General features: G+C 44.3%; 1 protein-coding gene across 1 annotated transcript; it reads right to left on the bottom strand.

Annotated features, from left to right (window-relative positions):
- Positions 1-1000, bottom strand: LOC123718326. The gene has a single exon (XM_045674743.1). The coding sequence runs from the start codon at positions 906-908 to the stop codon at positions 111-113; it is 798 nt and encodes a 265-aa protein (XP_045530699.1). The 5' UTR covers positions 909-1000; the 3' UTR covers positions 1-110.
- Between the last annotated feature and the right edge of the window lie 22767 nt (positions 1001-23767).

The following is a 23767-nucleotide window of genomic DNA, read 5'->3' as shown; positions in this document are numbered from 1 at the left end:
TACGTTTGCGCCGGTATCTATTAAAAAATTATATCCACTATTACTGTCCAAGATGCATAGGCGTTGTGCTGGGGCGATGGTGCAGGCATCCGCCTCCGTGACCTGCACCTCTAGGGGTTTCCCTTCTTAAAAGCGCAAGGGGGCACACATTTGGTAGCACGGTCTTTGAAACGGTAATGGTAAAAACATACCCAATCACTCGGCGCACGGGACTGCGAACGCCGTCGCTGCCCACGGCTGTTACCTCTATAGGGCGGGCGAGATGATGTACGGCTCTTCAGTAACTGGTCGAACTTGTGGCTCAGCTCCGCGATGGCCGCATGCACGTCGTTGTCCTGGTCTTGCCGAAGACCGCCACTTGTCTTGACCTCCGCCAATTGAGGTGGCTGGATGGATTCTGCTACCTTGTCTGCGACGTTGGCCAGTTGATCCAGGTTCTTGGTTTCCGTGACTGCCAGAACTGCACGGACTGCTTGCGGTAAATGCGTCTGCCACAAAATACGGAGAGAATCGTCCGGAAGCTTCTCCCGAGCCAGGTCCTTCATCCTGCGTAACAACTGAGACGGTTTCTGTTCTCCCAAGTCCATCTCGCTGATGAGCTTCTGCAGCTGCCTCGTTTCTGATTCCTCAAAAATGTCCAGCAGCTTCTTCTTAAGAGCTCCATATTTGTCTTGTTCGGGAGGTGAGAAAAGGATGTCTGTGATTTGTTGTATCACATCCTTTCCCAATTTCGACACCACGATGTTGAATTTAGTATCATCTCCCATCTTTTGTGGTAACAGCACGGATTCCGCCCTGACAAACCATACACGGGGCTGATCTGTCCAGAAATCAGGAATCCGGGAGGTGACTGACGTCACCGCTGCGATTTCTTGCGTAGCCGTCGCGTGCGATTGTGGCAATGCCATCCTATCGTCTGAATTTCGAAGTCTGGGTTTCTTGTGCCGTCGAGGTTGCTTGTGTAGTCGGGGTCACCAATGTAGATGTGGGGGATGCCGGGGTATGTTGCCTCCGGGTGACTACCCGGATGGCTCCAAAGGAAACAATGCGATTGTGATTGACATCTTTATTTGACGTGCTTACGCGTCAATCGCTTAGTACAGACTGATCCCTCTGTGTTGTTACATTGTCCTTATAAAACTACGCACACAACTATATAGTATATATATAAATACCCCTACAACTACTAAGATTATAACAGAATTTCATTAAATGTACAATAATTATTACTATCATGGTTATAGTTATTATATATTTTTGTTGTTGATGGCTTACACCAATTTCACTTTATATTCAAAGATTGTATGCAGAGCCGATTTAAGTGATAAACACCGTCAAATTATATGAATTTACAAGACCACTAAACGGGTTTGTTTGTTTGTTTTACGGTACCACCGTTGACCTAAAACAAATCCAGTTATATAAGCTTCAAAATATAGTTATACAATACCTATGTGAAGTTGTGTGGTGTGTGTGCCTGTGGGCACATGATGCACAACGATGCATTTAAAAGAATTGTGCGCCATGGCCAGGGGGGATCTACTTAATATAGTATTTTCTAGATAATAATTATAAATTATTTATTTGCAAAGGATGTGCTACATTGATTTATTAATTTAAAAAACCGCACAATCAGCCGTATTTATCTAAAACAAGCGACAGGTGATTCCCCGCTCCGTTTGATAGACGCGCATCGTACATTAGTTGATAGATCTCAGGAATTCTAACGTTATGATTTGATTTTTTAGAATTATACATGTTTTTTTTAAAATTAAAAATATCTTCTATTGTTTTCAGTGAGGAATGATTAGCAGGAGGATTTTCATAAAACCCTTGAGTAAATCCGCCCCTGACGAAATACATTTTAATTACTCACTACTTACTTACTTACTTACTAAATTACGTATCTTAATTACTCTTTAAGCAACTCAATGATATTAGATACATATGACAACGTGCGTTGATCCAAAATAAGCACGTCTTACACAGAAAAAACTGTCAATCTGGGTTCTCGGTTCACTTGCATATATATCTTATTGTTCACAATTTATAGTCACTAACACAAAAACACTTTTGAAAAGTCGTATTATTTCTATATATTCCGTACTCTACAAAAAACCTATCCCTTCCAGAATAAAATAAATAGCCACTATTTACGTGTTTCTCTCTGGTTTTACAAAAATATTGTTAATAAATGCGTTTCCCAATAAGGACTTGCTACCCTGTTTGAGTGTTATTTTTATCCAAAAACTCGCAAATTCTTGTGTCTTCTTGAGGCTAAATTGGACTCTAGTAATCTATTAATGAGAGAATAAGTCGTTGTGTAAGGACTCCTCTCCAGTTGCCATCTGCCTTTTGAGAAGATAACCACACTTCCTGACACGATCTGATGAAAGCTAGTATCAATGCACCTGTAACATACAAAAGAAAACATTGGCTTGGGGGTTGCCAAAAGATTAGAATTTTTAGGATAAGTTCATAGCAACAAATCATTATTTGTAAATTTTATAGAAAAATGCAATCATGACTCTGATTACAACTTTTATAGACAGTCGTATTTTGGTTTTAAATGTGTCTGCTGGAGCCTTAGTATTGAATAAGTATCCTTCGTCATTTTAGTCTTTTTTAATTTGCGCTTTTTTGCAAATCTAACTGTTACAAGTTATATTTCCAGAAAATATATGCATATCATTGAATTAAAACTTATAAAATTACTATCATGCATAAAAATGATAGATTTTTAATTTAAGAGCAAATCTAAACTAAATCAAATCTATTCTCATCAAATAGCTAAATACTAATTTAGTTCATTTATTCATTTTATGTTAATTTCCCACATAATGATGATATCTTTACAGTTATTACTAATACGATAGAATTACACAACAATACCTATACCAATAATTACTAAACGAGGCTAGTGAATAACCAAATAAAATAGTTACGTCCACATTTTCAGTTTCACTGCACACAGCAACAGTCTTAACATTGTCACGGACAAACTTGAGGTCAATTTTTTTATAATCCATTCAAACTAAACTCAAAATAACTTTATTCATTTAGATTATAGATTTAGATAAGTACACTTATGAACATCAACAGAAAAGTTGTTAAATTGATTCTAGTCATACAAATTGTGTATAGCGTGTGGGGAGCGTTCAAGTATTACATCACGCAATTTTTGGAGATTCTTGACCCCTTGATTAGAACTATTAGCAACATCCTTGGTTTTAAAAACATCTTGCGTTTGACTTAGTTACACCCATTGAGGAAAGAAACTATATTTATAACTGACGCCCGCTTCATTGTAATCAAAACTATATTATTTTCAAATGTATCTCATAAACATTTGAAAATAATATAGTTTTGATTTTTAGTTTGGCTTTTTCGTATTAAATACGAATATGACGAGGTAAGTAATTGTTAATTTAAATGTAAATGTAAAATCCTAATTCGCCGAAATAGCATCAATGTAACCTGGAGTCATAAAACCTATCTGCACGGTTTTTCAATTATACTAATAAACAAAATGTTTTTAAAAATTTAGCTTATTGGGATAGGGATTAAGTAATTTCAAAGAAAGACAATGGTATCATTGTGTCTTGCATCTCACTCTTTTCTATCAGGTAAAAACGAGATCGGGAGAAACAAAAGAGGTTATATTTGACTGTGATCATCCCTCATACTTTTGGCTTTTGATATTTTTCAAATTCGATCAGTGTCTTTTAGCTTATTGGAGTGAAAAGGTTCAGTGTTCTTTTCATTTGTTTGTGTGATTTAACTCGCGTAAAATCTACTTTTTAATGTAAGACTTTGGCATTTTTTCTATATTGTGAGATGTTAAATTATTTCATTGTAGTAAAATATAGTATTAATAAATATACAATTTTTTTTCTTTATTAATAATTTAAAAACTTTTGATTGGAAGGTTTATTTTAGTGTATAAGTGAATCATTTTTAAAAGTTATTTAATAAATTATATCAAAATGAATTAACGGTTCTTATTTATATCTTTAGAGGGACCTTAATTAACAAAGAACTTATACAATTATGTATTAATCAGAATTATAATAATTAATATCTTAAAAAAATCTGTATGTTATAGAGATTATTTTGATTACAACAGTTCCACTTGGGGAATAGTAAAAGATACATTAATATGTATTTGTAGTCGGCTTAATTTTTCGGTTTTATTTTTAATAGCAACATAGACTACGTGTACAGTCTTTCTAAATAATCTTTTCGGCATAAGGCAAATATTCAAAATTATTCTTGCAGTACAAGCGTTTGATACTGCTGTAAGATTCACTTACGTTCCTTTAAAGTATATGATGTAAGTATAATAGTTGCGAGTGTTCCTAAATATCGGAATATTTGTAGATGTAGTAATGTCTATGGAAAGTTTCGAAATTGCCGCCGTCCAAGCTCTGTTGGCGCTGCAGGGATCGATCAGTTTTCTTCCGTTAAGTGGTAAGTGTACCACTCAACTCAGTATATTAGAAAACTGTCGGTTTGTGAAAACCTTGCCACCACCACTTAAATGAGTGCATTAAGCCGGAAGAAGAAGAAAGGAGCGAGTATATTTTTTTTCAAATTTTGTAATCAAAAAGTCTTCGAAAGGTCGAAGAGAAAAAGTATCTATTCTCAATTTTAAATACCATTACTTTTTTAATGACTAGTTTGGTTCGAGAAGAAAGTCATAATTATTATTTTATTTGCTGAAAGTCTCGCCGCAGAAGCCTTATTACAATTTGGGGGAAACGGAATTCAGTGTCCTCCAAAGACTCGTAAATACTTACTGTGATTATTATATCTTTCATTGTATTTTATTGGATCCTATTGAATTCTAAAAAGAATGGTTGAAATCAGATCGATGCTAAACGGCATAGTTTGGCATATATAAAAGTTTTGTTCGTTTGACCAGCTCATAATAAAGCCCCCTGCTCCCATCAATCCCATGCCTGAACTTCAAAACTGTCATTCAAAATGGTGGTATGCTAGCTATGTTTCAGGAAACGGAAGATCTGGGTATGTCAGAGAGGCTTTCTATAGTAACAGTGGATGAAAGTAGTTCGTCGATGACGATGGAGGAAGGGGGCCCAACAGGGAGTCGTAAACGGAGATGCAGTTGCACTTCAGTAAGTTAAATAATACTAGAATAACTAAACATTCTACTAAACTACATGAGAAAACTATTTAAAATATCATTAAATCTTTTAATAACAGGAACCATCAGACCAGAGTGCAAGTGACGAGTTTTACATAGGTATTTGGTGGGACAAGGGCTCGTCAACAGTCTTCTTGAAAAAGCAAAAATTCGACCGAAGGAAAAAATAAGTATCTTTATTTATTTTATCGAAACTGTAACAGATGGCTGTAGATTTTAATATTGTGTTAGTTTTTCAGATGCATCTATTAGGCTTTGATAGGATTGTTACAGCGATTGTGGATTTATTCCCAAGTGCAGAACGAGGGCGGTAAACGGTAATTGGAAGAAAATTAATTAAGAAGGGGTTTGACTGTAGTTTTAAGGATACATTTTGAATTAAGAAATTTATTATCACAATTTTATTATTATAGCTTCAGTTGGGAACCTGTGGTCAAATATACAATTTAACAAATTCACTTTCTTTTATTCAAAACCTGCACAGCGTATACCGGTGTAACTAAATAACTCTTGTACACTATGTGTTCCAAATATTTCCACTGCTACTCCTTATGTTAAATCTGCAAAGTACTTTAACAGTATTGTGGCGAGGGATAAACATACATATCGATCATGGTTTATTAATCTTTCTAATTTTTAATTTTCAAAATCTATGATTTTCATACAAATGCAGTAACAGATAATATTTTAAGGTATTATTCGTTTTATTTAATAAATTATTATTACTATTGTTTTTAGTTTTTTTTAATAATTACAATTAAACAATTAAGTTCAAGTATTACGTAAGCAGATTTACTATCCATTGGTGCACAGCCGGGGATCGAACCTACGACCTCAGAGATGAGCGTCGCACGCTGAAGCCACTACTGGCTATTAGCCAACACTGCTATGGTTATAAATAACTCCTTAATCTCAGCCACTCAGGCCTTGAAGCCAGTCAGCGGTTTGACTCGCCATGGCCTGCATTCCTCCACAGCCTCAATATCCCTAGCACTGAAGTAGGAACCTTGTGATTGCTACGAAACCTGAAGTCACTGATGCTATTAGTAGTTAAAAAACATTGAACTTATTAAAATAAATATACGAAAATCTGGTTAAACGCCGTAAGAAGGCATCTTATAATGATGCTTTTTGCATGGACCTACGCTCTGGTGTTCTTGGTGCGCAACTCCCTCTTTCTTCGATTAAAATTACGATGTCTAAAGTGTATACAATTAGCAAACTGGATATAGACGTCTATAATATTTTTGAAACTAACCTTGTTATTCGTGCTCTTAATGAGGTTTAAGTTTTCATTTAGTTTAGTTATTATTGTTACTTTGTTGTTTTATCTTTATAGTTTTATTGATTATTATTGTTTTTTTATCGTGCTTGTTTGTTTTAATTTTCTCCATTGATAGATTACTTATTATAATTTATGTGTGTCAAATTTGTGATGTCATATTTTTTTTGTATTTTTAAGGCATGCACATTGCACGTTGTTTTAGAACGTGTAAATAAATAAAATAATATAAGAATTTACTTGATATTACTCACGATGTAATTGTAACTTCTAGTCGTCGTCTTACCGATAGCAATTTTTTCCTTCAAAAATATTGTAGTAAAATAAAATGTTTGTAGGACATTTATTTGAAAGAAGAAAGCTAATTTTTTAATATGTCTTTACTCTTCTGTATTTGTGTTAAGACATAAGCTGTGTCGTCTTGTTCGGAATCGTGGAGTATTTGCTGCTTCAACCTGGTGATGTCGTTGAGGAGTGGTTGTCTCTGTGAAATAATCTTAGACTTAACTTTATAATTAAAGTTTTCATTTTTGTTTATGTAATAGAAGGCAAATGGGCAGACGGCTCACCTGATGTTAACTGATACCGGCGCCCACTCATCTTGCTAGAAGGTCAAGGTGCTCGCGTGCGTGATGATTCTGGGGTGTTCTGGCGGTTGACGTGAAGGTCCCATTCAATTGTGTTTCGTTAAAGAAACGGGCAGGCTTGCCATGTAAGGATGGGAATTTGAGACGATTGTAAACACCGGAGTTCTGGTTAAGAACCGCTTTATTTTCAAATAATATGACGTAACAAATATAGGTCTTAATTATGTATTTAGGTTGTTTTGGTTTATGTTGATTGGTCCTTATTTGGTTATTTATTATTTATTTTATTTATTTATTTATTGTATAAGTGTTCTTAATATAAAGGAAGTTGATGTGGTGGAAACACAAACTGTGCACAGTTTTTCTATCCACCAGGACGTCGAACATAATTAAATCATTAACACACATATATATATACTAAGGCCAGTGACATATAAACTGTAAATTTATAACAATCAAACCATTCAAACGATTTAAAATTGCACGTAAAACGTCATAAACAAATCTAAACCCTGACGCGCCATAGATAGCCGATGCAAGAAACCTGTTCTTGTCGAGAATTCTCATTCACATACAGGATGAGTTCCTATATTCGAATATATATATATTTTAATGACGTATATGGCATACAAGTCCTACGTCGTGGGACCATTTAGCCAATGTATCGAAATCAGATTGTAGCTTTGTTTCTGCTTCTTGGATGTTAGGCCCTGCGGCTACTAGGCATGTATCATCTGCAAATTGGAATATCTGACAATACTTTATTATGTTAGGTAATGTGTTAACATAGGTAAGGTAGTGTAAAGGCCCAATGACTGAGCCCTGAGCCGTACCTTCTGTAATAGATATTGGAAAACTTTCGTCGTTGCACACTTTAACACGATAAGTTCTGTCTTGCAGATAGTTTTCACACCACTTGAGTAGGTTTCCTCGTACTCCGCAGTCATTTAAGTTCTGTAGGATTACGCTGTGCTTTAATGTGTCGAATGCCTTACTGTAGTCAATAAACACTACTAGAATATGATCTTTTTTATTTAAATGTTTATAAATGTGGTCTGTGAATGCGGATAGCAATTGTGTGGTATTTTTATTTGGTTGGAATTTATATTGTTTGTTAGAAAGAATATTGTGTTTTTTATAATAATTTTGAATTTGTCCACATATGTATTTTTCTATTATTTTGTTAATTGTTGGCAATATAGTTATTGGACGATAATTATTATAGATTTTTTTGCTACCATTTTTGTATATTGGTCGAACTATGCCTGTTTTTAGTAAGTTAGGATATTTTCCAGTATAAATGCTCGTATTAATAAGGTTAGTTATGGATACGTTGATTTTATTACATATTGTTTTAATATCCATAGCTCGTATCTGCACCTGGAGACTTTCTGTCGTTTAATGATTTAATTATCTTTGCAACTGATTTAGGGTCTGCTGACTGAAATCTCATACTAGTATTTTCTGCATGCTGGTAAGAGCTTTTATCTAACAGTGGATTTACACAGTTGGTTGATATATTACTAATACTAATGTGGAAGGAAGTTGCAAAATTATTTGCAATATCTTTACATGTAATATTTTGGTTTGCAAATGCGTTCTGTATAGCTACGTCCATGGATGTTTTAATTTTTCCTGTTAGTTGGTTTAATATGTCCCATAGATTTTTTAGATATTTTTATTAGCTTCTATATTGGTTCTAATTGTTTTATTTTTAGTTTTATTTATTAATTTATTGACATAATGTCTGGTTTTATTATATTTTTGTTTGAGTATTAAGTTGTTTGGATCTTTTATATATTGATTAAAAAGTTTATCTCTGTACTGACATCCTTTAATAATTCTATTATTAATCCAATGGTTACTATTTCGAAGAGAGTTAGATTTAAGTTTAACTGTACATTCAGATTTTTTATATGCTTGTGTTAAGTTATTTTGTATGAAGTTAAATATACCAATAGGACACTTCATTTCTATTGTCGGCTTCCAATCAATTTGCTCTAGAAGGATCGTTAATTTATTATTGTCAATTAATGTTTTATATGTTGGAACATCCTGTGGCTGTGTTTTAATGCAAGCAAGCACGATCGCTCGATGGTCCGCTAGTTTTGTGCCAACCGTTGCCGTGTATAGGTTGTGTGTTTGGGATCGAGCGTATATGTGGTCTATGCATGATTTTGTAATGGTTCCTTTGTATAGTTCCGCCCTAGTGTAAGTTGTGATCCCACACATAAGGCCTAAACTGTGTAATGTGTTGTAATATTTATGTTTTATAGGAATGTCTAGCTTTAGATTTATACTAACGTCTCCCAATAGATACAAGTCAATATTTTTCTGACAGTTGTTCTTAATAATATTATGAAGTTCGTCAATAAACAGGTTCTTGCTTAGGCTAGGTGATAGTAAAAAGTATATTCTCGAAATGTTGGCTTTTTACAATTTGCAAATTGAATTTATGTTTCTTTTTTACATATACTAAGATACGTCCACCTTTCCTACCATTTCTGAGAGCCGAAAACATATGGTATCCATCTAAATTATACAGACAACTGATTCTATCAGAAATGTTTGCTTCTGTAAGCACAATAACGTCAACAGCGCCAGCCGAGTAAATACATTGCTCGAGACTATCAAAGTATTTTATGATTGACCTTATGTTTATGTGTACACACAATAGATTTAAATGTCTACTGGGAATTTTACTCACAAAATCACTTATGTTTATACAGTCTTCTAATTCACAAATATCACTAGTTAAACTATCCATCTTAATAATAATAATTTATATGCATTTAATTTGGTCAGTTAATTGGCATTCTGTCTTTTTTTTTGCACTTGTATATCCAACACTGATCTTAGGTTTTGTATTTTAGTGTTTTCATCCTTTCTTGCACGCACCATACCGTTTTTAAACCATACGTATTTATATCCTTGTTTATTCTTTAATTCCTGTTTGGCTTCCCATAAAATGCTTTTGTTGTATTTAGTCATTGCTTCCCTGATGAATACTTTTTTGTTATTGTTGGGTTCATAGGGGCAAACATCGGCCACCATAGTTTTAATGGTTTTTGCAGCTTTAATCCACTTTTCTTGGGTTGCTTTATTATTAAGTTTTACTTGTATAATGCCCGGTTGGTCGTTTTTACCTTGGTATCGCATTGTGTTACGGATACCGTCGAAGGGCTGATTAAGTTTTAATGCTACATTTTCAACTAATTTTCTCACATTCTCTTCACTCGCAGGGGGGACGTTTGCTATTTCTATAGAATTAGAAAGTTTCTCCTGTTCCATCTAATGGAAACGCTGCTCCAATGCACCTACCCTCAATTCCAGATTGTTGTTTTTGTGTATTAGTTCCGTGTTTTTTCTTTCTAAAACTTTTATGGTGTTTTTAAAGGCTTGATGCCTTACAACCTAATACTTCGTCCAACTTCGTACTGTGAAATTGCAGAGATTGGTTGAATTCGTTTAATTCCTTCTTTATAGTTTTTTCTACTTCCTTGGAAATTTTCTGTATTAGCCCCTTAGTGTCCATAGGTATATCCTCCTCTACATCCTCTGTTAGAAACAAAGAGGAGTTTCGCTTCGGGGATTCTTGTTGGCATTCCATACAGGTCCAGTCCAGGCTTGGGGCCGCCTTTAATGCGGTTATCTGTTTGGTAAGACCACTACATCTGGTATTTAGGTGTACCATTTTTTCAGATCGGGCACATTTACATCCAGGCAAAGATTTAGAAAAAGATTTATTACATTGGTCACACTTCGACATGATTAGATTGTCTTAAAAAAATCGTGTTAGATTATGCGCGTGTCACTCGCACGGCTGCGCTTCGACGACTCCAAAAAATAAAACTTCCTAATAATTCGTTGAGAAGAGGTGAAGATGGAATGTGGAATGTGTTTAATTTCTCGTAGTTATTGCTGCACCCTCCCTCGCGAGGGGGGTGTTTTGTCCTGTTCGGGGCGTATGCCCCCTTCAGGTGGTGTATATGTTCGCGCCCTGCTGATACAGGGCGGTACGGGGGCGGGCATATAGCCCTTGGTTAGGGCTGCAGGTGCGCGGGGAGACTCAGTCTCTACCCACTGCGCGCAGCCGATGGGGTCGTGTCCGGAGTGTCAAGTCCGGTGGTGATGATGATGAGGAGGGGGCCAAGGAGTGGTCTCGACTTGGCCCTGGTGTCGTGATGATGAGTGATGGTATCGGGCAGCTTGCGCGGCTCGCGGTCAAGCACCGCCGGGTGAGACCCCCGGTTGACCCGGGGGAGGCCCAGCGAGGCGACCAGCGGTCGAAGCCGCGTTTGCTGCCCTGGTGTCGTCGGGACCCGCGGAGAAGAGCTCACGCGGGTACTTGTATTGGTCGGGCGGCCTGGAGTGCCACGGCGCGATGTTTTGGAGGTGAGGATGTTGAGAGGCGTCCGCTCGATCAAACATCCTCATCGCGAGCCGTGCGACGAACTCGTCGATCGACTCCATCCGCAAGTCTCGCGCTATGGTGGCGTAGCGTGGTGCATGTACAGCGCACCGTAAGACGGTGTTTTGTACGGTGCGCAGTCTTCGGCGGTTGGTCTCCTTGGCATAGGAGAACCACGCCGGTGCTGTGTACGTGAGGTGAGGGTGCACATACAATTTGTGTAGCGCGAGCTTGGTGCGGAGAGGTAGGTTGCCTGTGATCAGTGGGCGAAGCGTATGCGCCGCCCACTTGGCTCTCCCTACAGCCCTGGAGATGTGGTGCGTCATGGTCAGACCCCGGTCTATGGTGAGCCCTAGATAGGTGACCGGCGTCTTCCACGGCACGTCTCGATCCAGGAAGCGTAGGGGTGGTGGCAACCAACCCCGGCCGAAGACAATGGCCTGTGTCTTGTCCGGGTTGGCGGCGAGTCTCCACTTGTCCAGCCACTCTGGCAGGAGGTCCAGAGCGCGTTGGAGTTTTTGAGCAGCGTGCGAGGCCCTCAGCGATGACGCCACGTACGCCGTATCGTCGGCGTAGAGGGAGAGTGTGCACCCCTCGGGGCACGGAACGTCGTCGGTGTACGTGGTGTAGAGCAAGGGCGATAGCACGCTGCCTTGCGGGACGCCCGCCGTGATGGGTCGCGGTCTCGACGCAGCCTCTCCCGTCGCAACGAAGAACGTGCGCTCGGTGAGAAAGGCGCGGAGCACGGCGACCATTCGGCGGAGCAGTGGAGACTCGATGAGCTTCAGCACGAGGCCGTCGTGCCAGACACGGTCAAAGGCCTTCGCCATGTCCAGCATAACGGCGGCGGCCCCCTCCTTTTTGTTGAGGGCCGAGGCTGCAGTGAAGAGCACCTTCGTCAGCTGCAGCGTCGTGCTGTGCTCGCCGCGGAAGCCGAACTGTTCGGGCCTCGGCTGCAGGTATTGTTCGATCCTCTGCAGCAACAGCCACTCGAACAGTTTCGACTGCGTCGAGAGCAAGGTGATGGGTCGATAGCTCTCGGGTCGGGTAGAGTCCTTCCCGGGCTTCGATATTAAGATCACCTTGCCCTCTTTCCATGATCTAGGGAAGTGCGTGTACCGGAGGATACCCGTGAAGAGGCGCGACAGCGCGACTATCCACCTCATGGGCAGATGGCGCAGCGCCTCGTGGGTGATGCCGTCCGGTCCCGGCGCCTTCCTGGGTCGCAGTCGTGAGATCCTCTTCCGCACTTGTGACGGCGAGAAGAAGATCTGGTCTTCATCGGTAGGGATCGGGCACGTCAGCCACGCCTCGACAGCGTTCACCACCTCTGCCACGCGCGTAGGGGACGTCGCGGGGTTCGGTGAAAACTGACGCTGGAGGTGTTCGGCGAATATTTCGGCCCGATCTGTGTCGTTGTAGGTGATGGCGCCGTTGCTGTCACGCAGGGGACGCGTCGGCTCTGGAGTCCTGTAGAGACGGCGGCAAAGTTGGTAGAGGCGAGTAGGCTCTGTCGTGGCCTCTCCCAGTGTGCGCTCCCATGTGCGCGGTTCGTGTGAGACATGTTCGGCGAGGCGATTCAGCTGCGTTTTGAGCGCGGGGCAGCGGTTGCGCTGCCATTGCCTCCTGAGCGCGCGCTTGCGCTGAATCAGCCTTTGCACATGGGGTGCAAGGTCCTGGCAGATGATCTCCGGCGTGCGCGTTGTGGTCGCTGCCGTAAGAGCTGCCTGGAGTTGCCGCGTCATGGACTCCGCCATGTCGTCAACGGCGCCTGTCGAATCCGGTGGGCCGGGCGCAGGGGTGTCTTCCATGATGGACTCGAAGGTGTTCCAGTCGGTGACCTTACGGGTGCGTGCGGGCGGGGATGGAGCCCCCGCAATGAGGCACAGCACCGGCTGGTGATCCGACTGGTACTCGTCCATCAGGACCTCCTGCGCTAGGTGGAGGTCGGGCCGGTTGTGCACCACCAGGTCGATGGTGTCCGGCCTGTGGGCGGCTGCTCTAGGAAAGTGGGTGGCGGAGTCAGGTCCGCACACCACGTAGCCGCGCTCTTCGGCGTGGTGCAGAAGGCGACGACCTCGCGTGTTCGTGACTTGGGAATGCCAGTTGATGTGTTTGGCATTCCAGTCACCCGCGATGATCGTCGGCCTCGCGCTGAGAGCTGCCTCCAGCTCGGCTTCAATGAAGTTTGCGCCGGGGGGAGCGTAGGCGGCCAACACGTCTGTGGGCTGACCGCCCAATTCCAGCTCTACCCCCAGCGTCAGGATGCCAGTCAGGTTGACGGCCTGGATAGCGCGGTGAGGAATACTCCTTCTAACCAGCACTGCCAGGCCGCGCATGGGCGCCCCGTTGATCGCCTGATGCTCTTCGCGGTAGACGAAGTAGCCCGCAGCACTCAGGCGGTCGGTGGGGCGCAGGTGTGTCTCGGAAATGAGCGCAACATCCACGTTGTGTGTACGCAGGATGTTGCGCAGGTAGGGGCCTTTCCCCCTAAGGCCCTCGGCGTTCCAGTGTAGGAGGCGTAAGATCATCGTTGCTTATTTGTGTGTCTTACGCCTCGACTGCGCTCGAGCGGTGGTCGACAGGGCGCCCCTGAGATGTGCGCCACCGTGCCTGCGCGCTTATTGCGCGCCTCCTCCTTCAGTCTGGAGTCTGTCCACGATGACACCTCTATCTTTGTGGGTGGTATAGAGAGCGGTGTCATCGGCATAGAGGGCTAGCTCCACATTGGGAGCCCTAGGGATGTCGTCGGTATACAGCGTGAACAGAAGGGGCGAGAGGACCGAGCCCTGAGGGACTCCGGCCATGATGGGGCAAGGAGACGATAAGGTTCCTTCTACGCGATAGCGCATTGAGCGGTCGGACAAGAAGTCGTGTACGATACGCACGAGTCTTAGTGGCACATTAAGGTGGTAGATCTTGTAAACCAAGCCGTTGTGCCAGACCTTGTCGAAAGCTTTCGCTATGTCGAAGAAGAGCGCACCCGTGGCTCTCGGTTTCAGGGAGATATTCATCCCGGAGAGGAAGCGTAGGATCGTCTAAAAAGTCCGTAGTAGTAAGCACTGCGGGGGCGGGGCTGTGGGGGCCCGGATCGACAGGGTGTCGAACGGCAGTATACCGCGACGAGAGCTGTTTTGTAAAAACAGCTTTTTCGCCCGGTTTTTCGTCTCCGGGTCCCGGGGCTCGATCGCTACGCGAGCGAGAGCCGCTCAAGGACTGGTTACGCGACGTTGTTGGTTGCGACGACGACGGCGGCGGCGGTAACGCGGCTCGACCGCGAGAGCGGGAGCGTTCGTTGGCACGCGGGCCGGGCGCATCGCGACGCGGTTTTCGCTCCATGGCTGGAGCCGGAGTCACGTTAGCTCGGTCCGCACATGCGCATCCTCCGGTGAGACCCGCTGGTGGACTAGGCGCAGCGCTTTCTTTGCTTCGGCGTCGGCGTAAGTTGGTGCAAGGCGGATCCTCAACGGCGATTGCTTGGGTTTTTAATAATTAAAAACCACGGCAATACAGTACAGAGAGAGGCTCGAGTGCACTGTAAAGGCAGAAGACCGTGCTGTGTTTAATTTTTAAAAACTGTAGATTTATATACAAAAGTTATCCTACACTGGCCACTAGTGGTAACATGTGGTACCAAGATGCGAAGGGTGCGTAGACGATAAAATCGAGGCGCGGCAAAAAGTTGTCCTTTTCTGCGCGCAACCGTCGAAGGGTACGAACGTGTTCTTCTCAGAAAAGTTTGATATCGTGGTCTAACGATAACGCCAATTAACTGTTCTTTTCAGAACAAATTATTGTTTAATGACGACAACGTTTACAACTGTCCTTGTCAGGACACATCACTGTTTCATTACGACACGTACTAATCACGTACATATACTTAATTGCCAATTAATTATAATAGCATTACGATTACGTACTTGTATATTATTATGTACTTGTACCACAAAATACGAAAATGTATTTCGTCAGGGGCGGATTTACTTTAGGGTTTATTGAGCTGCAGCCGAGGGCCCCGTGGATACAAATGGCCCTCATTCCGCACTAAAAAGAATAGGAGATATTTTTAGTTAAAAAATATATTTTTTTTTTTTAAAAATCCAATCATAACGTTGGAGTCCCTGAGATCTATCAACTCAGGTGCGATGCGCGTCTATCGAACGGAGCGGGGAATCACCCGTCGCTTGTTTTAGATAAATACGGCTGATTGTGCGGTTTTTTTTTAAATTAATAAATCTGAATGTAGCACATCCTTTGCAAATAAATCTATTATAATTATTATCTAGAAAATATTATATTAAGTAGATCCCTCCTGGCCATGGCGCACAATTCTTTTACATGCATCATGACAAAACTTAAGCTATACTAGAGAGCGATCTCAGAACCCTGTTTGCGATGGGCCCCTCGGTCTTATTAGTCGGGGATCTCAATAGCAAACACGGGGACTGGAATAGTTCAAAACAGAACCCTAATGGGTTAGCCCTCAATAGGCTTATAGACGTGCTCAATTTCAACGTCATTGCCCCCATACAACCGACTAGCCGTGGCATAACAGGCAACGGCCTTCTCTCAACGGACGTCATAGACGTAGCGGTTTTACGTAACGTGGCACTACAGCCGCGAAGCGTAGAGACGTTACACGAGTTAGACTCGGATCACTTCCCGGTTCACTTTGAATTCGGCCCTCCTAACACTCGAGAGAAGAGGTTCAAGTCCATTGTCGACTGGCAGAAGTTAGACGAGGCCCTCAAGCCCGCCGACACCTCTGCCCTCCCAAATGTCCCCGACAATTTAGTCTCGTCCATTCACGCGTTAGACGCGATCTCCTCGGTCACTAATCACATTCAGACCAAGGTCGCCGAGTCGTCCCGGAAGGTCCCAGATGAGTTCGCTCAACGCTGGGAGCTTCCCCCGGACGCGAGGCGTCTATTGACCGAGAAGAACGCGGCGGCTCGCGCCTTCGCCAGAGCACCGACCGACGAAAACCGCAGAGCACTCCGCGCCTCGCAGCGCCGAGTCAAAGAGCGCATGCGGGAAATTAGAAACGAACGCTGGGACCGTCTTACCAGCGAATTGTCACCTTCGCACACGGCCTATTGGTCTCTCGCGCGTTCCCTTAAAACCGACACGGTGGCGTCCATGCCCCCTCTCAAGCGTCCAAATCTGCCTGACGCATTCGACGACGACGAAAAAGCCGAGTGCTTAGCCGTCAACCTAGTGGAGCAGTGCACCCCGTATCTCGATCATAGCGACCCGGCGCACGTCGAACACGTGAACCGCGAGGTCGAACGCATCGTAGCACTGCCCCTCCCTCCCGAGCCGCTCCCTCCTACGTCGATCGCCGAGGTCAAAACTCTAATAAAGAGTTCACTGCCTCGTAAATCTCCAGGTCTCGACGCCATCTCGAACAAGGTCCTCCGGTGCCTCCCGCCCCATCTGATATGCCTACTAGTGCCAATTTTCAATTGCCTCCTTGAAAACTGCACCTTCTCGGCGCAGTGGAAAGAGGCCATTGTCATTGGTATTCACAAACCAGGCAAACCCCGTAACAACCCCACTAGTTACCGCCCTATCAGCCTTCTCAATACGCTTAGCAAGCTTTACGAGAAGGTACTTAAAAAGCGCCTCCTAGACTTTGCCCTAGATAAGGGGCTCATTCCCGATGAGCAGTTTGGCTTCAGGCCGGCCCACTCGTGCGTTCATCAAGTCCATCGAATCACGGAGCACATCCTCTCCGGGATGAATAGCTCCCTGAAACCGAGAGCCACGGGTGCGCTCTTCTTCGACATAGCGAAAGCTTTCGACAAGGTCTGGCACAACGGCTTGGTTTACAAGCTCTACCACCTTAATGTGCCACTAAGACTCGTGCGTATCGTACACGACTTCTTGTCCGACCGCTCAATGCGCTATCGCGTAGAAGGAACGTTATCGTCTCCTCGCCCCATCATGGCCGGAGTCCCTCAGGGCTCGGTCCTCTCGCCCCTTCTGTTCACGCTGTATACCGGCGACATCCCTAGGGCTCCCAATGTGGAGCTAGCCCTCTATGCCGATGACACCGCTCTCTATACCACCCACAAAGATAGAGGTGTCATCGTGGACAGACTCCAGACCGCTACCACGTCGTTAGGCGAATGGTTTCGGAAATGGGGCTTCCAAATAAATCCCGAGAAAAGCCTAGCAGTTCTCTTTGCCAGGGGCAACCCCGGTGCTAACGCTAGGGATAAATTTCACCTCAAGACAGAGGTAACCCTATACGGGCAAGCCATCCCTTGGCAAAAGTCCGTCAAATATCTAGGAGTCACGCTCGATAGCGGCATGTCTTTCCGAAAGCACATAGCCGCCGTTCGCAAGAAGGCCCATTTTGTCCTCTCTCGCCTTCATTTCTTCCAAAATAAAAGGAGTCAAATGTCTCTCAGACACAAGGTGACCCTGTACAAGGCATGCATCCGACCGTGCATGACATACGCTAGCGTAGTCTTTGCGCATTGTGCCCCCTCCTATATTCACCGGCTACAGGTGCTTCAGTCGCGATTCATGAGAATCGCGACCGGTGCGCCCTTCTATGTGAGAAACGTCGATCTCCACCACGACCTGGAGCTCCCTACCATAGCCCAATGGATGAAGTTGGCGTCCACACGCCACTTTGACAAGGCTAATCACCATCCCAATCCGCTGGTGCGTAATAGCATCAACTATTACCCCTTCCCGACAAAAAAGGCTCGTAGGAGGCCCCGACACAAACTAACGGATCCGGATGATCCAATTACCGTAGCAGACGATAAATTAAAAGCCGCCCGCGCGGCCAAAAATAATAAAAATAGCCAATCACAGATTAGGGTAAAAAACCGCCTTCACCGGGGAAGGCGAGGACCTTTACTTCGCACTTCGCTCACTCCAGTGAGCTTCCGTCCTGCCCTTCAGGCGATTGACCGCCCCGCGACGGCCCAAGCCGAGGTTCGAGTCTCACAGGAGACGCCCTTGCGCTAGCCGCGGGATAAAACGCCATTCTGGCCGAGCTACGCTCGCCAAAACAGCCCGAGCTGAGCTGTAAAGGCCCTTAAGGCCAACAGCGAGATTCCTTCAAAAAAAAAAAAAAAAAACGCAACCGTCGAAGGGTACGAACGTGTTCTTCTCAGAACAGTTCGATATCGTGGTCTAACGATAACGCCAATTAACTGTTCTTTTCAGAACAAATTATTGTTTCATGACGATAACGTTTACAACTGTCCTTGTCAGGACACATCACTGTTTCATTACGACACGTACTAATCACCTACAGGATTCCCCCTCTAGCGAAGCGTACCGGCAGGCGTATAACGCGGCCTCGGCGAGTTGTTCTTGTAGGTATTGAGGTGTTCCGAGTGTCTTGTTCTTTCAGGTTGTTGTCATCTTGATGTTTCAGGGTGTTGTCATTTTGATGATTCAGGCTATTTGATGGTTCATGTAGTTTGCTCGCACTTGATGCGATTTGCTTGTTGCAGGTACTCGTTGTTGTATCAGTAGGCACATCTTGTTCGGCGATTGTGTAGGCAGGTTTGAGTCTGTCGATAGAGATATTCATTTCACGGTTAGGTAACTGCAGCGTGAATATCTTGCTGTCTCGTTTCAGCACGCGATAGGGTCCGTCGTAAGGTGCTTGTAATGGCTTCTTTACGGCGTCTATGCGTACGAATACGTATTCACATGTTTGCAGGTCGCGGTGAACGAAAATGGGTTTTGTGTTGCTGTGTGGTTGACTCGGCATTGGTTGCAAGTTACGTATTGCGTCGCGCAGCTGATCGATGTAGCCAGAGTCCATGATGACGTCATTGCGGGTCGTTGATAAGAAATCACCGGGTAAGCGTATGTTGCATCCGTAGGTAAGTTGGGCGGCGCTTACGCCGGTGTCACTTCGCATAGCGGCGCGTAATCCGAGTAGGACGGTTGGTAACAGACGACCAAGCCGCATTAATCTCATCTTCCGAAAGCGACGGCTTTCAAACCGTCGGTCGGAAGAAAAAGCGTTCGGCCAACGGCGGTCCCCCCGCCAAAAGGCCCACTCAAGCCGCCAACCCTCCGAAGAGGGATCTTAGTTCCCTATTATCGGGAAAACCTGCGCTCCCCGCCCCCGCGGACCGCATTAAAACCCCCCGCCCGTATACGTTAGAGACAAGGGTGCCTGGCCGGCCCTTTCTAAAATTCTCGACACAAAGTCGATAAATTACAAGGTCCGAACGCTAAGGGATAACCTTTGCATTCAGGTCTTTTCATCCGACCACCATAGATTTTTAACTTCATACCTTCGCTCTGAAGGTATCGGTGGCCACACCTTCCCCCTACCCGAGGAGCGCGTCCTAAGGGTAGTCATTAAGGGCATCCCAAAGGAGATAGACTCCGGGATAGTCCAATCGGACCTTGTCGAGCAGGGATACCCCGTAAGGGATGTATTCCGCATGCTCAAGAGAACAACTAATGAAGAGTACGACATGGTACTCGTTGTCCTCGATCCCACCCCGAGTGGGAAAAAGATATTTAGCCTGAGAGAGTGTTGCAAGCTCTCGGGGCTGAGGGTTGAAACCCTCCTCAAACATTCCTTCAGACGACAGTGTCACCGCTGTCAACTCTACGGGCATGCGGCCCGTAACTGTTTCGCTAGGGCACGGTGCGTAAAGTGCCTAGGCGACCACGGCACGGCGGACTGCAAAAGAACGCTTCCGTGCGCTGAGCCACCGGCGTGCGTGCTTTGCGGGCAACAGGGCCACCCAGCGAATTATCGCGGGTGCCCTCGTGCCCCCAAGGCGCATAAGCCGGCGTCTGGGCGCACGGCGGGGCGCGATGCGGTCCGTCGTGGCGCGGGAGCAAAGCCCACGTACGCGCCGGCCCCACCTCCTAAGAATAGTGCCTGGACCAAGCCCCCCGTTACGGAGTGCCCTCCCCAGCTCACGTCAGAGGCCTTCCCGCCTCTGCCAACAAAATCGGCACCCGTAAAGCCTTCCCAGGCGCCGGCGCCGACCCCCGTCATAACGGAGAGGCCCACACGCAAGGTGAGCCCTCCGGCTAAAGCCCTCAGCCACACGGCGGAGGCCGCCGCGGAATCAGAAAAGGTCCGCGACGCCTTAAATCTCGCGTTTAGTATCGTAGACGCGTTAGACATAGACGCTCTTGTCGCCTTCTCCGAGGCTTTCAAATCCGCCAACAACGCGGAAGACAAGAAGCAACTTGTAATCGAGCACGTCCAGCTCCTTAAGTCCGTGCGACAATTTGCTGACTCCACCACACCGCAATAGCTACGACCACGTCTAGGATCAAGGCTCGATCACTGTCCGTAGTGACTTTCAATGCAAACGGTTTCAAGCCGCAGGCAGATTTGGTTCGAGACTTCCTCGTTCGCCACCAAATAGATATTTTCCTAGTACAGGAATCTTTCCTCAAGCCCAGCGTTCGCGCTCCCAGATTCGCGAATTACAACGTAGTGCGAAACGACCGACCTACGGCGAAAGGCGGTACGCTCATTTATTATAGACGAGCGCTTCACTGCTCGCCGTTAGACCCGCCCTCCCTTACCAACATAGTGTGCTCTGTGTTGCGCGTAGCCATGACCGGCCATCAGCCGATTATTATCGCGTCGGTGTACCTCCCTCCCGCCAAGGACATACTAGAGAGCGATCTCAGAACCCTGTTTGCGATGGGCCCCTCGGTCTTATTAGTCGGGGATCTCAATAGCAAACACGGGGACTGGAATAGCTCAAAACAGAACCCTAATGGGTTAGCCCTCAATAGGCTTATAGACGTGCTCAATTTCAACGTCATTGCCCCCATACAACCGACTCGCCGTGGCATAACAGGCAACGGCCTTCTCTCAACGGACGTCATAGACGTAGCGGTTTTACGTAACGTGGCACTACAGCCGCGAAGCGTAGAGACGTTACACGAGTTAGACTCGGATCACTTCCCGGTTCACTTTGAATTCGGCCCTCCTAACTCGAGAGAAGAGATTCAAGTCCATTGTCGACTGGCAGAAGTTAGACGAGGCCCTCAAGCCCGCCGACACCTCTGCCCTCCCAAATGTCCCCGACAATTTAGTCTCGTCCGCTCACGCGTTAGACGCGATCTCCTCGGTCACTAATCACATTCAGACCAAGGTCGCCGAGTCGTCCCGGAAGGTCCCAGATGAGTTCGCTCAACGCTGGGAGCTTCCTCCGGACGCGAGGCGTCTATTGACCGAGAAGAACGCGGCGACTCGCGCCTTCGCCAGAGCACCGACCGACGAAAATAAAAAAATATATATATTTTTTTTTTAAATCCAATCATAACGTTGGAGTCCCTGAGATCTATCAACTCAGGTGCGATGCGCGTCTATCGAACGGAGCGGGGAATCACCCGTCGCTTGTTTTAGATAAATACGGCTGATTGTGCGGTTTTTTTTTAAATTAATAAATCTGAATGTAGCACATCCTTTGCAAATAAATCTATTATAATTATTATCTAGAAAATATTATATTAAGTAGATCCCTCCTGGCCATGGCGCACAATTCTTTTACATGCATCATGACAAAACTTAAGCAAGCTATTATTGTACCGGTACTTAAATCTGGCGATAAAGAGAAAGTCAATAACTACAGGCCAATTTCCATTCTTCCAGCCATCTCTAAGGTCTTAGAAAACTACTAAATATTAGATTACTAAACTACCTTAATAAATTTAATATTCTATCAAGCGCACAATATGGATTCAGGCAAGGAAAATCAACTGAAGATACCATATCTCAATTAACGTCTCTAATAGTATGAAACCTTGAGAAGTTGAAGAGAAGAAGAAGAAGAGAAGAAGAGAAGAACTAGTAAGAAATGCCTTGGTGCATTTCTAGATTTAAGAAAGGCCTTCGATACAGTCTGTATGTACTCACTTTTACATAAAATGGAGCATATAGGCATTACAGATACACCCTTAAAGCAATTTTGTGATTACCTTTCAAGGCGAACACAGAGAGTGAAAGTAGGAGATTACGTAAGTGATGAATTGGAAATCACCTATGGGATTCCGCAAGGAAGCATATTAGGTCCAACATTATTTTTAATATATATTAATGCATTAAGCAATCTAAAACTTGATCACGGGCAAATATTTTCCTATGCGGATGATACGGCTGTACTTTTCACAGGGCTTAACTGGGCAGAGACAGAACTGACAACTATTGCTAAGTGGCTTGATTTTAACCTTTTGTCTCTCAATAAAGAGAAAACTCACTATGTATGCTTCAGAATTTCTGATCGAACTCAACCACCTGATGATTTTGTAGATGTGGGGGATGCCGGGGTATGTTGCCTCCGGGTGACTACCCGGATGACCAAAGGAAACAATGCGATTGTGAATGACATCTTTATTTGAGGTGCTTTCGCGTCAATCGCTAAGTACAGACTGTCCCTATGTGTTGTTACATTGTCACTTATACAACTATGCTCACAAGTATATAGTATATATACCCTACAACTACTCCCCCCTTTTACAAAAAAAAAAAATTCTTCTAAACATTTTAAAACATAAATACACAGTTAAAATGAAATACAAGAATTCATAACACACAATTCTTCAACACAATCTAGTAATCAATCGAGCAATCACGCGTACTGCACTGTAGGTTGCCTGTGCCTTATCGGTAGGCGGCATCGCCATCGACACAGCCTTCATGGTAAACTTCTTTAAACTCTTATTTATCTTCTTATATAGAAAGTAAACACCAATTACTAGTAATAACACCAATGCTGCTGCTATAAATGTGCCGTATTTTTCGATTTTTTCTTCCAACGTAGCAGCCTGGTTGGCACCATTTTGAGCTATAACTATACTTTTCTCTTCTTGTTTGCTCTGATTTTTACCCATTCTTTTAATATAATTTGACAAACAAATGAATTGAATACCTACTATAATAATATAAAGAATAAATTTAATCTTATATATCAAATTGCAGTGCTCAAATTGCAAAAAACTAACCTACAAATACAAATACAAATTCTGCATCTTTTAAATCGGGATGCACGAAATATGGACGGGAATTACTATGCGATTTCGGGACCGATTTTAACGATTTTATATGCTTTCGGATACCCTCTACTAATCGTTGGGGCTCTGCAGACCCTACCTGCGTAGAAGAATCGTAAAAATCACTTGGTAATCTAAGAGTACGCCCAAAAGTCAATTCAGCAGCTGACACGCCAGAGTCAGTCCGCTGAGCTGCTCGTAACCCTAATAAGACTGTAGGCAGCTCTTCGACCCATGACTTATTTGACAATCGAGCCATTAGGGCTGCTTTCAATGTCCTGTGCCAGCGCTCCACCGCTCCG

Source organism: Pieris brassicae, chromosome W, assembly GCF_905147105.1.
Source record: "Pieris brassicae chromosome W, ilPieBrab1.1, whole genome shotgun sequence".
Classification (NCBI taxonomy): domain Eukaryota; kingdom Metazoa; phylum Arthropoda; class Insecta; order Lepidoptera; family Pieridae; genus Pieris; species Pieris brassicae.
This window is presented reverse-complemented; position numbering and strand designations above follow the sequence as displayed.

What these genes read in the sequence shown, in the direction of transcription:
- LOC123718326 (XM_045674743.1), bottom strand. Translation starts at nt 908, where the DNA reads ATGGCATTGCCACAATCGCACGCGACGGCTACGCAAGAAATCGCAGCG.